This window comes from Corvus kubaryi, unplaced genomic scaffold (genome assembly GCF_017639235.1).
Source record: "Corvus kubaryi isolate FWS band 111438036 unplaced genomic scaffold, C.kubaryi_AGA036_p1.0 37284, whole genome shotgun sequence".
NCBI lineage: Eukaryota > Metazoa > Chordata > Aves > Passeriformes > Corvidae > Corvus > Corvus kubaryi.
In genome coordinates, this window is record NW_024581088.1 from 7,183,469 (window position 1) to 7,206,610 (window position 23,142).

The window sequence follows — 23,142 nt, forward strand, 5'->3', positions numbered from 1 at the left end:
TGCTCTCTCACCCCTCACTATTTGCATGAAATGTTTTGAATGAAAGCTGTTTTCCTCCTCACATTTCTTCTGGATTTGAGGTTCCACATAAGCAGTAGCTTTCTGCAGCCAAGTGCTCATTCAGAGGTTGGCATTCCTTCTGGATTGTTTTCTGTATCACTTTGCTATGTCAGTAATTGGTATATTTAGGTCAAAGACATTGTGCTCCTGCTCGGGAGAGAGAAAAAAACAAGTTCTTATCAAAGCTTTCATCTTCCCACTGGAGCAAACAGCTTTATGAAAACCTTGTTTAGATTAGCACTCACTAAAAACTGCAGAACTAAAACTCAGACACTTCAAGACAAAAATTACAAGCCTTCAACTGGTACAAGAGTTAGGATGAGAAATACAGTGTGACACAGCCTGTTACACTACACCACAAGAACAGATTAAAAAGCAGATTACTGTCAACTGAATTTCTGCAGTGAAATCAGCCTGCCTGATAGGGAGTACAACAGCTTCTGCCTTAATCAGATACCCACCCAAGGGGAAAAAGAACCAAACCCATACATTGTAGATATATATTCACATTAAATATCCCTACACCAAATATGTATTAATATAACTTCTATCTCTAAAACTGTGTAGTAGCACATCATCTCTAGCCACTTACAGTTACTAAGGAAAAAAACCCAGCAGAACTATTGTGTCCCTGAATAGACCTTCCCCCTGGCTTTCAGAAGGCCTTTCAGCACTGTGCAAGCATGAGAGAAAAGACAGGTATTTAACGTAATTATGATTCTTTGCTGGGTTTAATGCCTGCCAGAACCCTAAAGGTACCTGCTTAATCTCCTTTTAGGTAAAGCTAATGACACTGTCCACTGGAAATCTTGGAATCTAGGAGCATTTGTTACCCTAGAACAATAACAAATGCTTATGGTGACGAGCCAAGTGTGAGAAGACTCACTGGCTGTATAAACACAGGCACTGGAACTCCAGTTTTCATACTGGGAACTGTTGCTGACGTCAGGGGTATATTTTGGCTAAGACCAAGTCAAAGATATGCATGTGTACACTAGTGAATCTCAGGGCAGGGCTTCTACACAACCAACAGTCTGTGATTAAATGAAATCCCAGCTCCACAGGTTACCACAACGAGCAGCCGTTCATTATGCACTCATGCAGGTTGACACATTTACATGCATGAAATTGTCCCTCCGCAATTATGCAGGATGGACATTCACACCTCAGACTCTCTCCAGTCACTGCTTGTTAAAACACAGACCTTACTCAACCTCCAATGCCCTCCAGAGCTTCCAGAGCAGCGCTGGCCATGCACCTCCTCACCCACGGGGCTGACATCTTCACCTCAGAAGCTGGGCCCGTTTCCAGCTGGAGAGAGAGAGACTCTCCTCAACTGCTGCATTAAAAAAGTGGCAGCTAGAATTAAACAAGATTGAAGGAGCCTGAAAGGCAAACTGGCTAATGAGCCATATGCAGGGAAGTTAGAGACCTGGAACTGCAACTGATAATCTTTTACCATCCATGAGCAATAGGAAAGCATTACAAGGAATAAGGACGTAGTTCAGAGACAGTAGATGCACAACACCAGCTTCTGGGTTAAATTACTTTCCCATTGACATGAACAAACATTTTAAAGTGTTTTTAAAAGAGGAAAATATTTGGTTTTCACTCATGCTGAAAGGCTATTTTAGGAGGAGGAGGGTGGAAGGAAGGGAGGTACACGGCAAAGGGAAGGGTCTTTGTCTTGCAATCAGCCATCTTCCTGTTAGCATCTAGTTTACCTTGGTGCACGCTCATTTGTATCCCTGCAGGAGTTATCTCCATTAAAAATTAGGGAGTTATTCTAGGGCTCTGATCAAGTTGTAACTCCAGAGCTTTGACTTTTCCAGAATGTATAGTAGGGTCACTAAAACAATGCTGATCCACCTGTAACATACATGAAATATATTATTCCCACAATGGAAAAAGAATAGAGTTATTTGGATACCACTCCTAGTTACGTCATAGCTGTGTCCATAAAATGAAGCTGTGCCAGCACATCCCTCTTGTTAAAAGTCTAATTCCTGGTCAGCAGCAGCTTAACCAGGCACAGATTTTTCATTTTGACAGCTTGCCTCAAATTCCACAGATGGAAGCACACACAGCCATCCCTGAGACACATTTCAGCTGCACCTTCACCCCACACCAGCTCGTAGAGTCCAGGGGCTGCCTGTAACACAAAGGTATCCTTCTCCCTGCCAGAATGCTACAGGAGACTCTCACCCACTCAGCTCCTCCGAGATCCAATCCCTGCAAGTCCCTGTCAAATCTCCTCTTGACGTAAGGAACACACAACACAGAGAATTAGGAGCGGTGCAGGAATCTTCGTGACCTACCCGAAATAAAAGCACCAGCAGCCAGGCCACTCAGGGATCTTGGCATATTGCATCAATAATTAAGAGATGATTTTCTGGATGAAAGATATTCTCAAAGGGGGAAGTTATTTAACACTTAGAAAGATGAAATAAAGACTCTGAAAAGAGAACAGAGCAACACTCAGTCTTTGCAAATTCCACAATGCTCAACCTTTAAAAAGCAGAGAGGAAATCATTAATATATCAAATTCTTTACATTGCTTAACCTGAATCTGTGTTCAACGGTATAATTACGAGTTGCAAATTATTACCTAGCATTTGTGAGAAAAATAACAACAAAAAAAAGGGGGTATCCAAGCAACTACATTGTACAGCATGTCTGGATGCAGCAGCATCTGCGTTGGCACTTGCAGGCTGCTATTGCGTAACCCTGGATTCAAGCAGGAGCACAGCCGGGGAGGCTCTGCTCTATTGCAGTGACATATCTAGAACAGAAGTGGCTGGTAGGACTTTAACAGCAGGAGTTTAGACTCTAGATCAGAAGAGGAATTGGCAGCAAAGTCCCTTCACCTCTAGCCTCCGTTTGGGTAAGGAAAAACCCCCAAGTGTTTCAGGCAAAACCTCAAAAGGAATTGCTGGGACAGCTTTCTGTGCATGCAGGACACAAAGCAGAGTCTGTGGAGAGCAGAGGGAAAGGAACGCCTGAAGATATTCCCTGGCAAGACACTGCAGAGAGAATCACAAGGTACAGAGCGTACTCCTTGTTCACATCCGCGGTCCCTGGGATGCACAACAGCCTCCCAGCTGCCCCACTTCTGGCAGGGGACCACTGCTGCTAAAACTGGGACATAATGGTTATTATAAACTACACAGAACCACTCACTTCTTCACAAAATACACCCAGGTATTAGTCTCATGTGGTTGGAACTAAAGCCAGAGCCATTTTCTTGCCTGACACAAGCTGGTTTATAGGCTCTCATACGTTATTTCTCTACAGTAGAGTTCTGCCTACACTCTTACTGCACTCCATGCCTACAGCAACTGGAGATCCAAGGGTATAGGGAGTTTCTGAGGGACCAAAAGCAAGGCAGAAAATATAACACCTCCTCAACAGAGGCTGAAGAAAAAAAAGAAAAAAGGAAAATGAAGCTAGGGAGCAGAACAGGGTTTTCTGGATGAGTCAAATTCTAGCAGAACAATGTTGCATAACGAGTGCCCCTTGACTTTTGTTATTTCTCCTAGCCAGCTCCTCCAAAAATTTATTTGTTATTGTTTATTTGGGTATCAGTCCAAATTGCTGTGGGAGGAGAGAAAAGGAGAAGAGGATATGCTGTCGAGCTATTAATTCTAGCACTGTAGTCATTTAGCACTCTCCCACTATTAGCGAATCAGTGCCCTGTTTACTGCAACACTCTCTAGAGCCAGCCTGAAAGTTAAATACAAAACCAGATGTTAATTAGTCCCTTGCAAAAGTGACTCCAGCACTGTTTCTCCTCAGCCAGGATGAATTCTGCCTTTGCTTATTTACCCACTGCTCAGTCCAGACCAGCAGAGTTGTGTCACGTCTCTCTGGAACAGGAAGGAGCCGGGGAAGCAGGCGCCCAGCGAGCAGCACACAGCTGGGAGCATCACTGCTGAAACTTAAGCCTCTGCAAAACATTATATTGCAATAAAGGCCAGGCTGTGTCAAAAGCCAGGAGTGACTGTGGCCACCATCCATCCTCCCGTTCTCCCAGGATAGAAGTCACTTTTCTACACGAATGCATCAGTAACAGGAGAAAAGCTGTACTCAAGCAGAATGTGGGGTTATGTTTGGTTATTTCCCCCTCTCAGGAAGGGAGCACCACTGGCAGAGGTTACAGCTTGACCTGTCAAAGGGACACACATACAGCCACCTGCCCTCACTCTGTGCCAAACCTGGCTGTTCCCTGGGGCAGGAATGGTTGAGGCAGAAGCTCATTGTCCAGAACAGCCTTTAACAGGACAGAAACACAGTGCTAAAGGCAAAGGAACCACACCAGTCTTGGCACAAGCCTGGATTTGCCTGACCCCAGGAAGTTCAATGGTTGTATCAGATTTGCAGCCCTGTGGTACTTGTCTGTATAATCCCAACCTCCTTTGTGCCATCTGTTTCCCCTTCGGCAGACTGGCCATTAGAGACTCAATGCTAAAACTCGTGTCTCCTTAGTAACAGGTTTTTGTTGATCTCTCCCACGCCTCCAAATCTTTCTATCAATCCAGTAATCTAGCAGGATTTTCCCTGCAGGGGATACATAACAGCATCAGCAGAAAAAAAAAATATATGGGACGACAGAAACACTTTAAGGCAAGGGTAGAAGGTGTAAAAGGGGAGTGCATGAAGCTACAAGAGTTACAAGTCGATGGAAACCAGATGTTCTCGTTATATTGGAGCAAGCCACCAACATACCTTCGAAGTGTCAGGTTTGAGAGCACATCAAAGCATCTGAGCAGTCAGTCCTTCACTAGTTTTTTTTGTTAAAGAGTTGCCAATTGTGAACAATTTTCCATCAATACACAAATCTTCAGAGAAAACACCCTACATGAACCCTGCAGCCTTAAGACCATCTTCTCCAAGACCTCAAAGGTAAAAACACTGCCAATCTCAACGCTGTGCAGGTAAGGAAGGACTGTATTCTCAGTCTACAGAGACTGGCTCTCTTACTGCAGATTTTAAGTCACTGATTGCTGGCTGGTTTTGGTTCCTTAATCCTTAAATCCCCACACTCTCTTCTTGAGGTTAATCCAGTTAAAACTCTCCTTTCCCTTTGGCTAGTGCCTTGCATAAATAACCACCTGAAGAGCAGAGCTGCAGAAGCCAATGCTCGGAGTATGGCACTTCCCAGAACTCTGTCCCACTGCAAGAGACAGCGTAAAGTTCTTGCTGCTGCCTATGCCAGAAAAGGAAATCAAGATTAGCTAGGTAAGGGCAAAAGGCACTCCTTATGGATTGCTTAAATCAGCAGGAATCAATCATTCAGTCCAATCCAAATCCCACAGTTGCTTTCTGCCTTAAGATAACTAGAAACAGGTTTATGCTATACTAAGATAAAGCAGCCTTAAACCAGAGTAAGCCCTTATGCGAAAACCTCCTTTTTTTGGGAGGAAAGGAGAACTTGCCTTTGAGGTCAGCTCTAAATGAGCTACAATTATAGCCATATAGGCCATGTGGGATTTGGAAAAGCAACACGGATCAGTGAAAGAAAATCACCTCTGTAGACTCTGCCTGGCTGGTCTGGCCCAGGCAGCTCCCTCGGCACTGAGCCCGTAGGCAGGAGAGTGAAAGCAGCACTAGGACAGGGAGCCAGCCCTGACCCTCAGCCTGCCAGGAGAGGCCAGTGCCATACACAGTCCAGCACATGCAGACCACGAGGACGGTCTCACTACGCACAAAACATCAACAGTCTGACCCAGCAATGATGTGTATTTGCTGAGTAGAAAAACAAAACACAGCCAGTGAAAGAGGAATTTGACTCCTACAGTGCAGAGAAAGCCAGGACAAGTGAGTGAGTGAAAGTGTGTCCTTTCTGACAGGTGAGACCCTACCCACTTCCAGTGCCACTCGTTCCCGGGGTGAGAGCCCTGCACAATGCAGCACCATCCCCTGGGCAGGCGGTGAGTGGGTGCAAGAGAAAACCTTAAGCTAGGACAGTTTTTAGGTCAGCAACACAACCGACCACACGGATCCTGCCCCCGCAGCCCCCACGTGTATCTGCGTGTCTCATTCCTATTGTGAAGCTGGGCCAGACACTCCAGGGCAGCAGGCACTGCCTGCCAGAGTCAAAACACTACACATGGGCTCCCTGGTGCTTGCCAAGCTCTCCAAGCCATGCACTGGAGCCAGGACTCGGACCATAAGCTCTTTGTGTTCCTGGTCATTCACAACCAAGAGAAAGAGAAATCTGGTTTTGAGGGCTGTTTATCAGCCTAATGCTTCCAGGATCCTCAGTCTCGAGAGCAGAGAAAATGAACAGCCCCCTCAGCTGGCTGCCTAACCAAAGAGACAGCAAGCAGGACATGCATGCTGCCCTCCCAGGGTAAAGCAGTCACACTGAGGTGAGGAGTGTGGGGTAGGAGGACAAAGCAAGGAGCCTGCACAGCTCTGCAGTGCAGCACGTTTCAAACTCCATTCACGCAGATATGGAAAGCCGCCGCTCGGTCTCTGGTGCATATTTAAATGCTCATTCTGAATGGCCGATTAGTCAGAAGTGGAATGTTTCTGCATTCACGGACGAGCTATTCTAAGATTACATTATACTCTCTGCTTCCATTAATAGGTACAAATAAAAAAAAGGAAAGGCGTTACACCCAGCGATGCATTTGTCTCAGACTTGAGTGTTGCATGTCCAAAGTCCCAGCGCCAGCACAGGGAAGTTGATGAGTTCTGTTACTGACAGGCCACATTCTTCTTCACAACTCCAGAGATCACCCAGGCTTGCCAAATCTTGACAGAACAAGTCAAATCTCTGGGTTCACTGGCCACCTTTGCTGCAGGCTTGTCAACCTGCATCTTCTAGAAACCTCTGTGGAAGTCACCAAACTGAAAGAAGTTAAACCAGCCTGGAGCAGCATCTCATGTGCCCTGCTGCTCCAGAGGAGGCTGACCCAGATACTTTCACTCCAGACACCACTTTCCCTGCTCATGTTGCTCCCCAGCGCTGCCTTCACTCAACCATAACCTGTGCACATCTATACCCCTCCAGTGCCTCTGGATCCCATTCTAGGCCCTGAAGGACCACAGATATTTGACAAGCTGAAAGTTCACAGGAATTCATTTGGGAGCAAATCGAGAACTCTCATGTTTTTTAAGCTAACAAAATTCAAATCACTAAATGCTGTTGAGCTTTCATGAAAAACAAAGGCAGTTTTAGGGAAAATACACATTTACATTTGGCCAAGACCAACCCCTCCCAATCTCTCCTGCATGTGCTAGGAATGCAGCTATATCCGTAACATTCACACACAATCATCCATCAACTCCTACATCCAGATTTGTTTCTTCCACCCTCTCCAAGCCTGGACTGCGATATCAGTGTTTGATCAGTGTGGTTTTCTGAGAGGGGAATTGGAGGAGTTAAGAAGGCAAGCATGGATGCAAACATTTTGCCAAACACCACACAGAAGTTCCATGCCAATGCCACAATGGATATTATTTTAAATCCAAAAATCAATAATCTTAACACAGGGCAGATTGAGTAGAGTCAGTTTTCTGTCAAATGTTTTGCTTTCACTAACAGGTTTATTCAGATCATTTTGAAGATCAAAACCACAGAATCCAACAGGTACAGGTATAATAAATCTCATTAAAAGCAGAGCAGGTCAGCCCTCTGATGAACTTAAGCTGTAGATCCTTCTAATGCTCTTGCAGAAAGCTTGGGTGACCAGCCAAACGAGGATTCCCTCAGCTCACAAATCCACATCTTCTGAGCCAAGTGGAAATACTGTATGAGCTAAGGAAAACAGAGTTTTGTGTGTGGGTTGGTTTTTTTTTAAAACAATGTGAAGAGAAAGCAAAATGTCTCAAATTATGCAGCAAAAATAAGAGTCAGAGCTGAAAATAAAATCCAACTTGGAGGAAAAAAGGTGATATAAAAACATTGTATTAAACCAATGTTACTTTGATGTTGGATTCAAATCTAAAGAAATTCTTAGCCCACGCAGACATAACAACTACAAAAAAACCCTAATAGTATGGGAACTGTATAGAGTACAGCTCTGCTGAAACATGATTTACAAAAATGCAGAGGGGGAAATGCAGAGGACTGAACAGCAGTGGCAGCACATACACATATATGTGTGTATGTGTGTATATCTATATATATATATGTGAAAAACAGCATTACATGGTGTCAGGAAAATAAATAGAAGGATGTCCAAATGCTGGAAAATGCTGCTTAAAACAAACCTAATATGAATTCTGACCTTGAGTCCTCAGTCCTGGGAGGGCTCTGCTTCCCCTGGACACAGACGTCACAGGCAGGCAGTGGGACAAGGAGCTGGAGACTCACTGACAGCACTTTTAGTGCTCCAAAACTTTGGCCATTGTGAAGAAACCAAAAGTTCTTGGCACAGATGCAGTCATTTCAACTTTGTTCATTTTACTGCAGTAATAAAGATACTGCTTTACAGATGCCACAGTTGATACACGCAAAAAATGTGGATCAGAAAGACAGTTTCTAACTTTCTCAGTTAAAGCACACCCACCCACCAAGGATTAAAAAAATCTCTTCCTCCAAGATGCCAAGATATTTCTTTTACCAAAGCATTGGGTTTTCCTGGTTTTTAACAAGGATAGTAAGAGAAAAACTCAGCTTCTAATGCAGAAAACACTTCTGTGAAACTATGGAAGAGGCAGAAAATCCTGGGTTGCATTTAACTAGGGAACAAGGTCACAAATTAAGCAGTCTGAGAATTTCTGGTAGCTTAGCCCTGAATTAGCTCCCCCACCATTTTTTTTTTTCTCCCAACCCCCTCCACTACTTAGCTTAAAATGCAAGACCAACAAGAACACATGATACAGCCTGCATTGGTATGGGCAAATAAATATATGGCTAAAGTCACAGCAGCACATTCTTCAGAGCTCACAAACCATCACATGACAAACATCACAAGAAGTCAATTTACTGAACTCAATTTAAACTTGAAGAAGTTAATAATAATAAAAAAAACCACAATGGGAATGTCTTTTAAAAAGGGAGAAGCTGCACTTGAAAAGAGAGCAACAAACAACAAAGCCAAGATCAGCTCTCATGTTATTTGAAACTTTTGATTTCTAGTGCTACACATGCAAGCCAGTATTGCTTACAAGTCCCAGATAAATACTTGTAGTTACACAGCTTACAGCAAATAAAAAAGCTGACCAGCAGCTTATCAATAAGTGAAGACCTTATCAATAAGCCTCTCACAAACATACAAATACTGAATTTTATTGCAAGTACTTGAGCTAAATCTTTTCTGATTCCACGTCTAAAAACCAGCAGCCTGTTCATCTGCTATAAAGCTTATAGGTACAAGTGACTTTTTTTTCAAGAAGAAGACGTGCAAGGCACAATCCTCCTTAGCTGTCACAAAATATTGACAGCTGTTCAGAACACACACAAGCTCTGCTTCCAGCTCCAAGCAGACAAATGGAAATAAAAGCCAAACTGCCTCTTAACAAGATGTCATTGTACAAACTGATGTTCATGCTTTACCTGTATTGATTTCTGTACCAGGACAAAAGATTTTGTTTTTTCATTTCATAAGAGCCATTTTCATTGGAAAAGTCTCAAAGCTATACTAACATTTTATCCTGACAATTTAATTAGGGATTGGTCCAATTCTAGTGCTAAACATTCAGGGATCCTGAAAGCTCTTAACTGTTTAAAAAGGTTGCAGTGATCTGCAGGGCCATCATCAAACAGATCACTGTAGACTCATCCTTGGGATTAAGTCATCTCTATTTGTGAGCCCTTATGTGATGATCTGTTACAGAGCGTAAGTACTGCATGAAAGCCTCTTCAAGGCCTTCACCACCATCTGTGAATTACATTATTAACAATGGTATGAACTTCCTAAGAGCATCTGGTTCTCTCCCCACCCCCTTCTCAAATCACTGGGAAGAGCTCTTCAGTATCAAAACAGGCACAGGCAAAGCTGTTTTCCTCTTTTCCATGCTTCCCTACCTCCTCCCACCCTTCAGCAGCAGAGGATAGATGGGGCTCAGCTCTCCATTTCCATGCCCTGCATGTTTTCTGCACAACCCTTGTTATTGTTAAATAAAGATGGACTAAAACAACTCCATGATGTGTGTACCACAGGCATTTTGCTGGGAAAAGCGGAAGTTTATTTCATGGTTTTGCAGAGGCAGCATCTGAAGCATGCTCAGAGCTGTGCTGAAGCACAACGGGGACTGCACAGTCCCACCCCACAACTCACTTCCCACCAGGACAATTCCTGACATTAACCAAAGCCAGGCAGCAGCCACTCAGCCAGCTTCAACAGTTACTGCTGTAGCAATAACTTTCTAGACGCAAAGAAGTATTTTGTTATCCCAATTCTTCTCCCACCAAGGATGTTTCAGAAGTTTATTCTGAAATCATGCCAGTTTCTTGTAAACAAGAAGGAGGAAGAAGCAGCATCACCCGGTACACTGGAGCACACTCCCCACTGAACTTTGCACAGAGTTCACATCAACCAGCCTCCTTGGCTGCTCTACAGGATCATTTACTCTTGCAGGAACAGAGCCTTCCTATCTTGTTCTCTACTGCTTGCTCTTCAAACTCAGCTTCTCCTCTTGCTCTATAAGTAGGGCTCCTCGTTGCCTCAACTCTCTGGGCTCATCAGCAGCCGTTTTTCCATTCTGTTTTGCACAATATCATTCTTTAGTTGCACAACAGTTTGCAATTCAGGCATCGTTACAGCCCTGTAACAGACAGCATCTTCCTCTGTCTTAAGTTAGCAGCAGTGTTTCTTGAAAGAAAAGAGCAACATTATGGGCAGCTCCATAAAGACTTGTATTCAGAAGGAAACAGAATCCAAAGCTAACAATCCTGCAATGTGCAGTAACAGGCAGAAAATACTGGGCGGGGGGGGAGGAAGACAAAACTGTTTATGCACATATGCACACAAACCCTTCTAACAAACCGTTTCGCTTATGCCCATGTTTCAAATAAACAAATAATCACACACATGTTGAGGTGCTCGGACAGTTGCATCTAGAAGGTGCTACTACTGTAATTAAAGGTAAATACAAAATTTCTCCAAGTTTATAATATAATAGGCAAGTGTTTGGGGTCACCATCAGTCCATGCTCTTTGTGTGGGTTTTAAGAGGAAGACTGCAGTTACTGCTGACCTCAAGCTACAGGAGGGGAGGAAGCTTCCAGGGCCGTTCTGCCAGGGTTTAATCTCATTATGGTCACTCAGCTTTGGAGTCAGGCAGGTTGAGATGAAGATGGACCACTGCCCAAACTCCTGGGAAAGCACAGGGCTCTGGTTTTACACAGCCATTTAAAAAAATCAAGGGAGCCACAAGAAAATTAAGCAAGTTTTATGAGTGGCTTTAGACAGATGGTTTGACAACAGAATCTTGTCTTATTCCCTACAGTTTACTGGGAGTGGTGTAGGGAGAAGAAAAGTGAAGAAACTGGCAAGTCTTAGAGCAAATTAGTGGCAATTAGAGATAGGCTCTGCCAAGCCCAGCTCCCAGCATACAGTGGGAGCACAGCATCGTATCAACAGGATCTTTATAACACTGGTATCTGGAATGGTAGCAACTAAAATGGGAACGAATTCCCATCTTTCAAACAGTATGTACAGGTGACCATGTAATCAAATTAATTAATATTTTGTTAAATCAGTGCATTGAATATTATCCGATGAGCTCATTTTTGGAGGCAGTTCAATGCCTCACTTCTAGGACTGATGTCAGTGTCACATGCTTGGAGAGGATCAGTCTGCAGCTGGATATTTTAAAGCCTTCTATTAGGAGCACAGAAAAGTCAGCGGATTTCAACAGCATCAACTAATGAATTTTTGTTTTATCACAACAGTTTAGTCACCAGACCCCACTCTCAATATCTCTGTGAGAATATCAGGCCATTTCAGACACTAGACGGAAACCGAAGAGCGCAGCAATTGAGTTCTTTCAACAGAGAAAGTTGTGTTTCAACAGAAAAGGAAATTAACAAAAAGACAAGAAACAGGAAACTCTGATTCTGACTTGCTCCTGATAAAATAATTAACCTTTGAGAAACTAAACTCAGCAGCTGTAAAAATACATAAACAAACAAACAGTAGCAGAGCAAAGGGTGTTGAGCATCAGTAGCACAAACGCTCCAAGCAACAACATTCAACCCTGAGTTCAAATCCCATTCACTCACAGACCAACTGTGATGTCATCTTTTATTCTGACATAATGCAGGATGTCACTGAAGTTCAGTGGCAAGTGTTCATGCAGGATCTGTGAAGTCTCCGCACTTTGATGCTCGCTGCTTGCACTTTGTACCAACAAGCAGGAACAGATTTGCATTACACAAATAAGCAGTGTCTTTATTGTGCAACCGCATGCGACTTTTTTGGAGAAAAACAATGCTCAAATACAAGGAGTGCTGTGTGCATCAGGCTGCAGAGTGGGTGGCAGTGATGTTGTCAGAAAGCGCTCAGCACCACTTACCTCCACACCCATTGACTTCAGCAGGAGGCTACATACGAAAAGTCTCTGAAGATGAAGCTGAAGTGTTCCCTAACCCATGGCGCTGTCCATACACTATACTTAAGAAAGAGACAAAACAAAAACCACAGAAGTGAAGCAGCATGAAATTGCAGGGTTTGGGTTTTTACTTTTTAAAGACTCTTGCAGTCCCTGCTCCAGTTAAGAAACCCATCAGTTGTGAGCAAGCCCTTCCCCATACTGCCTGAGCCTTTGCCATGTCTGGAGTGTAGGATGAGAACCATGGTGTTTAATGCACGTTTAGAGTGCTCCCAGAAGACCTTAGATGAAGATGCCTTTAAGTTTCATGGGCAACTCAGCTGTTAAATTGTTCAGTGAGGCTGCCTACGTTAGTCAGGGGCTGTACCAAACACGGAGACCGCACATACAGCACAGGACACGGCCCATTTTACAGATCCCTGGGAGCTTCTCTCCATAAAGTTCACAAACTGTGCATCTGTTTCATGGACAGTTCGGTTCACCCCCACCCAGGCTACTAATTTAATTTCCAATAGTTTGAAGAACAGGAGAGTCAAAGGCACGAAGCCCTAAACCTCCATGAACATGAAGCCCCGCACACAGGATTGCAGAGCAAGGAGCTGCTCAGATCCCTCCAGAGGAACTGGCAGAGACCAGGTATTTGAACTTCAGCGTGTGACAGACCCTCCTTGCACTCTGTGAACTTCCAGGTGGATAAATGGGTTTGGTGCATAGGCCGCAGATGGGGTCAGGGAAGGCTTCTATAACCAAGACAAACTCACAGTACTCCTAGCAGTTAACTCCAGAGGCGTGTGACTATTTTCAGATAGTAGCTTTTATCCCAGCTGAAGAAAGAAGAGACTAAAGGAAATAACAAGATCCTTACATGTCCAAGCTCTTATTTAGCTGCTTGTGGTTCAGCAAGGCATTCCCTCTCATTTTAAGATGAGGCTTATAAATTTAGTGTACCTCAAAGATTTTAAAGTGAGCAGAATGCATCCTTCATTCCAGACTATCCCATCTGCAGCCAGAATTCCTCCACACAGAATTCCTTTTTTTTTTTTTCAGAGGTTTGAAGCTATTTGGCAGTTGTATGAAGCTCGGACCAGCCTGCACATTTCTCTCTCTCTCCTTTATTTTTTAAATTTTAGACTTAATGTAGCATGTACTCTCAGAAAGCTTTACAATGCAGCCTTTTGTAGTTAACTTGCTCCAAGCTGGGCCACTGCCAGGTTGTTATCAATGACATTTTAAGGCAGATGAATGAAGTTCTTATTACGGTGACAAGCAGAATTGTGATATGGCACATGCATACAGTGAAAGAAGAGAGCTTGCTATTAGTTTGTCAGGTTAATAAATAAATAGCGATTTCATGAATAAAAGCCTTTTATTAGGAAACAAATGAACAAAATTAATATTTAAAGCTTTAGTGGTTTAGAGCACCCTTTAAAATAAGATTATTCATTTCAGTCACAGCCACCACAATGGATTAGAGATTCTTGAACACAGCTTCCCCTCCTAATTCTCTTATCATAGCAATGCAAGGCAGAAGCAAAGCTCTGCCTTCTGAACTGTTCAGCCCAGACTCAGTTTGAGATTGACAATATTGAAGGCCCATGACAGCAAACATTTCTGTTACATCTTCAGGACTGCACCTGTTGGAAGAACTGTTGGTTCCTTATCACAGCAGGAAGTTCTCACGTTTTACACAGCGTGCTTCCACACCACACAGAGCACTGAACCGGTGCCAAGCCATGAAGAGCAACGCTCCACATTAGACAAACTACCAGCACTCAGCCAGGAAATCACTCCCCATCTGCCCCAAGGAAAGAGTCTGCACTAAAGCCCCACTGGTATCTCTCATCCTTCAGGATTCTTCAGCATCTCCCACAGCATGTGCAAAGAATGTTCACCACCAAAGTGAAGTTTAAGAAGTGAAGTATGTCCAGGATGTCCCACTTCACAGTGAGCAAATGAAATTCTGACACGCACAGATCGCTTCTCACCTCAAGCTGTTTTTGCCACGTACTCACTTTGGCTCAAGGCATTCTGTGCTCATCTGTCCTCAAATCAAACTTGCAAGTTTAAACTTTAAACAAGATGAGTAATTTTGGGTTGGGTTTTGTGGGGCTGTTTTGTAGCGAGGGGGCTCTTTAGTTTTGGTTCTTTTGGGGTTTTTTACTACTTTACTTTTTAAAATGGGGCACTTCTCAAATTCAGGACCAAGATGTAAGCAAGTGCTCAAGCTTAAAAAATTTATTTTGGCTCATGCCATCTTCTCCTCAAATATTAAAAAAAGGTTCTCAAACTTTTCCCTTCTCCTCAAGGCAAAGTCGAGTTTGAAATTCCTCAGTCATACGAGAACCAGATAGAAACTGCCCCAAAATAACCATCTCAGCCATGTACGGTCAAGATGAACATATCTAAGTTAAACAGAGCTTCCTCCCCAACAGAGCAGTTTCTGGTTTATGTGTAAAGGAGAAAAAATTCCACTTCAAGGACCAGAAGTGTGGGTTGCAGAAGCATGTGGCACAGTTGTTATCTTTGCAGCATGAAGCACAAGTTGAAACCAGGGATCTGTAAAGTGTATGTGAAAAATATTCATTTCACCCACTGAGACTATGCAAACTCTATTCCAGTCATACTATAAACGTTAACTAGTAGTACCTTCCCTTGCCTTAAAGTATCCTACAGCTATGCCCAACTTTTGGGAAAGGGGTTGAAAATATGCTCTGCTCATATTGGTTTTCACTTATAATTTCTTATTTGAGATTCAGGAGCAGAGCAGAAGCTGCACAGAAGGACAATTCCCTCCCAGCACCAAGACAGCCACACAGAGAAGTGCTGAGGGATGCAGTGGCAGGCAAACACTAAAAGCAAGAGATAATATATTAGTATTTGATTCCCATGTGCAACTGTACTGACAACTTTATGCAATATTAAACTCGACCCACACTACAGAGGTAGCTGCTGTCTCAAGATTCATTAAGAGGTGGAATTCAGGCTTACACATTCTATTAACTGCTGCAGAACCAAAATACTACCAAGGAGGAAGAAACACCACAAAGAACAAAAAGTTCTAAGTTGTCCTGTTTCACTTCACTTTTTGAAGTCACAAGCTTGCTCCCCCATGTAAGCTGAAACAACTCAGCTGAAAAAAACAACAGAGCAAACTCCCAGTAACGAAACTCACTAGATGTTCCAAAAGAAAAATATTTGTTCAGAGAGTGAATTAAATCGTTGTCAACCATTCTGCAGTGTGAAAGGGCAAAGGGGAGGGCTGTCATTTCAACCTTTGCACTTCACTCAGGAAGACAATATAGCACCTAGGTAGTTGTTTCCTACCACATCTTGAAGCACTGTATTTAAATACAGTGGTTACAGCATCTCTGAAGAACATGCCCAGAGCTGTTTGTCTTTAAACTATTTAAAACTGTTGAGGAGGACTTCGGAAAGCAAAACAAAAGCAGAAAGACAACAACAGAAACAAAGAACAAAAAAAGAATCAATCCTTATTCCAGAAACACCTTTATCTCGTCACCTAGCATTTCCTCTTGTACCTAGGTTTAGCTCCTGTCCGTAGGTCAGAGAGCTGAGTCACTTCCCTGCCTGCCCCACAGCTACTCATGAGCTAAATTTTCAGTGTGACACCCTGTTTCCTATTGAAGATGCTCCAGGACTCAGAACTACTGCAAGGGAACAGCAGGCTCCAAAGGATACCTGCTACTGTACAAGAAGCTCAGAGACATCAGCTGACTCTGCAGTCCATTCAGGAGCTTCAGAGACCTGTGGGAAACGCCATTTTTAGATGGATTGAGTGAAAGGGTTGGTCCTGCACCATTCTGAAGAGTCAGACTACCTCTAACTACCAGCAGCTCTCCTTTGGAAAGCAAAGCATTTTACACATGCAAGGCACATGCCCTATCCCTCCCTCTCATCATCGTGTAAAAAGGGTAGAGATGAAAAGCCTGACATACTTTGTTTCAGGGGTTTTTTTTCTGAAGAATCCTAATGTACACATTTCTCAGATGTCAGCTGTTGAAGCTAAACCAAGCCAGTTGAACAAGTCTTAAAAGTTCTTGCTGCAATTTAAAATATGATAGCTCTGTACATCAAAACACAAGGGACATGGTAGCAGCCAGTGAGAATAGGACAGCCACAGTTCCCTGGTACAGGACTGACTTTCCACATCAAAATTCACTCTTTGGATATTTAATTAAGTTACAAGTTGCAGACCAACTCCTGAGACAACATCTCCGGAATTTACTTCTCCAAGATCCCCTGTGCTTCTCCATTTGCAGAGCAGTGGAAAGCTCAAGCACCAAAGCCACCTCCTGGGCTGTGGTATGAGCTCAGAACAGAGACAGTATGATCTGCGATAAAACACCTCTTTCAAAACAGGTCAGATGAAATATTCTAATGTCTTTGATTACTTCAATACAAGGAATTTACACTGTGGCCTTAAGTTCCCCAGTAATTTCACCCTGAAACAGCCCCCACCAATACAGTAACTTCATTATTTCCATGAAGCCTCAGTTTAGGAGTCCCTTGGGAGGAAGAGGAGGAGCAGTGCACCCAAGAGAAGCGAGTCGCCACAAGCACAAGGCATTTCAGCGAGTGGAGTGCCACGGGCGTTCCATTTACCGGGGCCATAAGGAGTTCACGTCACAGGGCATTTGCCAGGAGTTTCATGATCGCTGGCATGCACAGCAAGGGTGCGTCTCACCATGGAAGCAACAAGCTGTTAAACTGTGTGACTCATCTCACAGCAACGTTTTCTGCCTTCCGAGAGGAGAGCAGCCTGCAATGAGCAACGCTGATAAGATGCATATTCAGAAGAATTATATTTGGGCAAAAAGCTACTGACACATTCAAACCCGTATATACAGAAACCTGCCCAAATGCTGACTAAAACACGTGAACACACGCTGCAATATTTTAGTATTGTGATAAGACATTTTGCAGATGGTTGGGTTGACAGTAATTTAATCAATTTATATGGCCCAAAAATGGTTTTCAGCCTCCACAATTTTTTATCCCTTTAAACAAAGTGCTCTGGAGGAACAGCTTCCAGCCCAAAAGTAAGAAAAAGTGCCTGCCTTGTTTAAATCACTGGCTACTTCCAATAGGTATCACTTCTTTTTTCTCCTACTTCCAAGATTCCCCTTCTATGCAAAAGATATGAGCTTCATTGTCGCTACCTAATAATCAAATTAAAAGGACACTCAGGCAAATCAATGGCACAGAGAGGAGATATCTTTAACTCAGTGGCTGAACTAAACAACTGGAACACCTGGAGCAGGCAGCTGACCAGCCTAAGTGCTCTTGAGTGGCAGGGCCAGTTCATATGAAGGCAGCACTGGTCACAAACCAGCAGGTCCATTTGTACTTCTTGCTACTGGCATCAGCAAGAGTCAGACGCGAAGACTGCAAAGCCTTCAACAGCCCCCTCGCTTCAGCTGCTCCCGGGAGGATGTGGTTTGTTGTGACTGAAGAATGAAACCTTGAGCTGCAGGCTGTGATCAGGGAGCAGCTACACTGAGCTAAGCTGCCCAAAGGCTATTTTCCTTTTTTTTTTTTTTCATTTCCCAAGACAGAAGAGTTACAGCTTTAGATCTTTCAGGATTTTTTCCAGTAACTGGAAATCCTCAGGCATTACCCCTGCATAAAGGCAGCTCTCTTACAGTAAAATATTTCCAGCAGACTGCTTTGTGGATGGCAGTGTCCACTCAAAATAGCATTTTCCACTTAAATTAACATGCCACTGGCTCCCAGAATGGCTGTAGATGCTACTGTACCCTGTCCTTTTCAACTTAATTTTCATTTCTTAAACAGCAAGAATCAATACTGGTCAGATAATGACTCACTACAGCATCACAAGCTATTTGCATTTTCAAATTACAAGCTCCTTTTCAAAACACAAGAATTTATGTGCCACTGGAACTCAAGAGGTGAAAACTGAAATCAAGCTATCATTGAGATATGCTACAAAAGAAGTTAGATCCCTTAAAAAAAATATTTTCATGCACTCTGCAAGTTTTAAGAATGTTTCTCTATGGTTCTCAGCGAGGCTCCAATTCCACTGTCATCATCCTTCTTCTCAGCTGCAAATACTGTCCTCACCTCTAAGGGGACATTGCATTTCATGCACATCCTAGAGGAAACCTGGTAAGTGTGTATACAACAGGCAGCAGATATTCCAGAGAAGGACAAGTCTTCTGTCACAGTTTAACCATCAAACTGCTTTAGGAACAGGAGAGTCTTGTCACACATGAATGCATTTACACACACAAAAACTATCTGTGCTCCAACAGCCTGGTCTTGTCCAGCTGGAGAGAAATCATCTTTTAACAACACAGCATCACACCCAGCAAGAGATGGAGGCCTTCTGGTTCCCTCACAGGACTTTCAGCAGAAGAAGTTTGAAAGACAGGAAGTTACAGATCACCTCACTGAAACAGTTTTATCTCCCAAATGGTGACAGCTGGCACCAGAGGAAACAGGTACCTGTAGGGCACTACAAGATTTGCCTAAAGCAGGAATCAGCTCAATCTTCTGTGCCACTGCCTCCAAAAACTTCAGTTTTCAGAATGAACTCTGGCTATACCTGAAAGACATCAGCTGAAGAAAACCAAAAAACAACAGACGATCATTAATGATCAGAGCATCTTTAAATATTAGGCATCCCTAAGTATTTCATAAGAAGCTTCTGATCTCCCAGCTACATTGTAGTTGCCTCTAAAAATCAACTCTCCATAACCTTATCCATGCAGCAGCAATCAAGACCTTAATTTATTAAAAAAAAAAAAAAAAGGAAAATAGAAAACCAAGTTCTACGTGAGATAGACTGGACTTATCAATGATGAAGTAAACTAAAAATTACCACATTGTTTAACAGCAATTACAGGACTAGAGGTAGAGAAATGTTGTATTTAGCTTCCCCATAAAGAAGTGGGGAAAATATTTCCTGTATGTTCTACCAGCAAGGAGCTTCCAAGCACAACATGACAGACACTCCCAAACACATTTCCAGGACTCTACTTCCTGCTCAAGCTGTTCTCCTAGGATTAAGGAGGGGAAGTCCAATGGTTTAAGTTTTAACTTGCTTTAGCATATTTTTTTTCCCAAACTGCGCATTTTAGAACAATATATAAACAGCATATCCTCTCTTTTTGGGTCAGTCGGTCCCTTCCAATAAAAGCATATTGTCTCCCTGAGGGTGGGGAAGATAAGTGAACTGTGAGAGCAGCCAGGGCCAGATTGCCTGCCCAGCTTCTTCACTTCCCAGGAAAGAGATATAATAAACAAAAGGAAAACAGCACTTTCCAGAAATTAGATACAATTTTTTGGTAACTGCATAAAAATACTTTAAAAGGCCAAGTTTCAATAGATTATTTCCCAATACAGGTAATTATCAGCCAAGAACTGCCTTGAACAACAACACATCAGCATTAGCACCAAGGAGCTCATGGCATCTTTGTATTTTACTGTAGCATGGTCCTGTCTGCCACCACTTTCTGTGAACATGGCACATCAGAAGACAACTGTTCTGCTGTAAGAATTGAAGACTGCAGTCTTATTTCTCAAGAGTGACTGCATAACCAAAGGCCAAAACAAACAGCAAAAGTCTGAACAGACAATTAAAGGAATTTTACAAGTCATCAAGCAACCAGAGGGCTGTAAATGTATAATCAACACTTTGCATGAACTACCCTGAAATGAATGCTCATGAGATGCTCTGTGGCAATGAGAACAAGATAAAAACCTATAAATAAAAGCCATCCAATTTCAGTGATTCAGATCAGCTATTCCCCTGAATCCGTAAGAGCCAATTATAACAGTTTATAGGGCACACTTAATGTGAAAAATCCAGTTTGAGGACACCAATTTCACCCTTTCTCCTTGTCTGATAAGTTTATCTCTGAAGCAAAAAGACATGCAGCAATTTAAAAAGAGAATCCATTTCTGTCCTCAAAATTCTTAGTGCCCTGGAAACAGAATTAGACTTAGCCATATGCTTGCACACTGACACGCTTCTCCCTTGCCCACAAGTTGAAGCAGCAAAGTTCCAGCAGTTACCAGATAATCTTTTCTCAGAAACAGCAAGGACACCCTTATTCTACTCATAAAATTATTCAGAGAGATGAGCTGTCATGTAAAGAGGTAACTTGGAGATAGTCACCAGTCTGTATAGAAGGAAGTTACCGTCAGTTTACAACAGATTGGTTGACACAATTGGACTTAAAAGAATCAAGTCCTCCTGCTGCAGTTGACAGGGGTCCACGAGAATGGCAAGCGTGGCAGGCTCACAGGACCGAAGCCTTCCTAAGGACTAAAAATGTGTCTGCCCTGCTCACAAACCCTCAGCAGCCGAGGAGGGAGAATCATCTGAAATGATACCAAAGTTTTGATTAAGAAACAAGAAGTTTGTGGCAGAGGAGGAACACACACGAGCTCTAATGGAAGGAGGGAGAAACGACCCACCCCAGATATCTAAAAGGCTAAAAGGGCAGCCAGATCCTGAAGTGTGGCTAGGAAGTTGCAACAGGAAATGCAGAAGTGTTCAAAATAGCAGTTAAGATTGTGATGAAAATCAAGTTCACTTTATACTGCAAGAGAAGTCTGAGAAAGTGGAAGTAATTATGAAGACCAAAACCAGGCCAGGAATTTGTCACACACTTATTTCTGGATAGGGCACCAAGGCTGTAAAACCACCACTGGTACAGAGTACACCTCCATATCACGGCATGGGAGAAAGAGAATATAGATACATAAACCTAAGGCTGCATCCTATCAGGTTCCACAGGGAGTTATTTTTATATTTAAAAAATAAGTAGTATCCAAATATCAGCACGATTTCAATTTAATTTAATTGGTTGGGAAACAGCCTGGCTGTTCCAGATGGAAAAGCTTTAGAGAACACAACTAATTGTTCATATATATATAAAATATTTAACAAAGGGAGGGTCTGTGCATCCAAGTGGGAGAAAGAAGGAAGATGCATCCCAATGGGAGAAAGAAGGAAGATGCCAAGAGAGACCTATCTATTCTCACTAGATGTATTCACTGCTGTAAATATATGGGAAAAGGAATAGTGGAAAGGGTAAAGAAATCAGAGGGAGAAGAAATCTCTGAAGTAACGCAGCACATTAATATTTATAGCAGGTAAGTATAGGTGAAATTAATCTGTGTTGCTAAGTAAACATACTTTAGGAGAGACATGGGAATGAAAGAGGGGGGAAAAAAAAAGAGGTAAGTGTTCTGACAGCTAAAATGCTGTCAGGGCAGGCAGGACCTGTCAAGTAGCTGATCTAGTTTCAGAAGAGGTTACCTAACACAACAAGAAGTATTTTCAGAGTAGTTAGCTTTTTCTCTCCCCCCCCCTACTGAGAATGGAAGCAACTGGGATTTCAACTATTCTCTTCCTCCAAACATTGGCAAACCAGGCATAGCAGCAGTATGATAATGCATGAGGTTTTTTAAGGATAAATGCTAACTTAGAACTAAGCGTACAGAAATGAAAGCAAAGCTATGCTATTTTCATTCTCATCCTTGGAAACAGCACATGAGGGTAGGTAGCAGCTTAAGGAGTTAACATGCAGGGGTTTATAATAGAGAAGTACAAACAACAAACAAAACAACAGCCTGTCCCAAGTTTGAAGAGCATAGAAAGGCAGAAGCCTTCAGAGCCGCCTGCCCAACCCAGGCAGCGATGGGAACATCTGTCCTGCTGCACATCTCACTCGGGCATTTGGAATCTGGCCGTTCTGTGTCTCTCCTGGGCTTGACACAGCGCTGTGAAGATTATGTGCACCGTTCGAAAAAAAAGGGGGAGAAAACCACCTTAGCTGTGCGCAAAGGCAGAGCCCGGCACTGGGGATACCCAGAGGGTGCTGTCAGACGAGATCAGCTGAGCACGGCCGGAGCCCCAACCATGTCAGATCGCTTGCACACAGGCTTCCCACATCTCCCACCACATACAATGAACACAGAATAAACCGGGCGGATTTATGGAGACAGCCCCGCGCCGCCCCATCCTTCACAGAGGGGCTGGGTATGACTGGGACCCTGCGATACTCTCGGGGCCGGGAGGGAGCTGCCCAGCCCCAGCCCGGGCCTGCTGAGGGGCACCGGGACCCCTGCCCGTCCCCTCGCTTGTCACCAGGCCACAGCCCAGGGGTGTGTGAGTCCCGTTCCCGGGCACCGCGGGCCCGCATCGCCCCCGGCCCGGGGCCCGGACACCGGCGGCACCGGGGGGAGTGAAGCGGAGGGGGTGCGGCGCATGCGCAGCGCCGCGCGCCGGACCCCAACGGCCGCCGAGCACCGCGCTGCCCCCAGCGCCCGCCGGGACTCACCGAGGCGCAGGGGCTGGAGGTGGCGCTGGGGGTAGGCGAGCGCTGCACCGTGACCAGAGCCATCGAGGCGCGGCGGGGCCCGGCCGTCCGGCGGGGGCCTCACTCCATGGCGGGGACAGGGGAGCGGAGCGGAGGTGGCGCGGCGGCGGCCGCACGGGGCGGCAGCGGCTCCAGCACCGCGCGCGCCCGCGGCCTCTCGCCGACTGAGGCGCGGCGGGGCCGGGCCGGCCGGGCACAATGAG

The 23,142-nt window shown here is 44.0% G+C and overlaps 1 protein-coding gene across 2 annotated transcripts in view; it reads right to left on the reverse strand.

The window, feature by feature from the left end:
- The window catches only part of SSH2 (slingshot protein phosphatase 2), an 88,176-nt gene extending 65,083 nt beyond the window's left edge, over positions 1-23,093 (reverse strand). Inside the window, exons 1-2 of one of the 2 annotated variants that reach the window (XM_042026248.1) lie at positions 22,901-22,919; positions 12,531-12,628 (exon numbers count right to left, since the gene is read on the reverse strand). In XM_042026248.1, the coding sequence (XP_041882182.1) occupies positions 12,531-12,542 (12 nt within the window). In that variant the 5' untranslated portion in view covers positions 12,543-12,628; positions 22,901-22,919. Of the gene's footprint in view, positions 1-12,530; positions 12,629-22,900 lie in introns of both variants that reach the window. The other variant, XM_042026247.1, reaches the window with a different exon arrangement.
- Between the last annotated feature and the right edge of the window lie 49 nt (positions 23,094-23,142).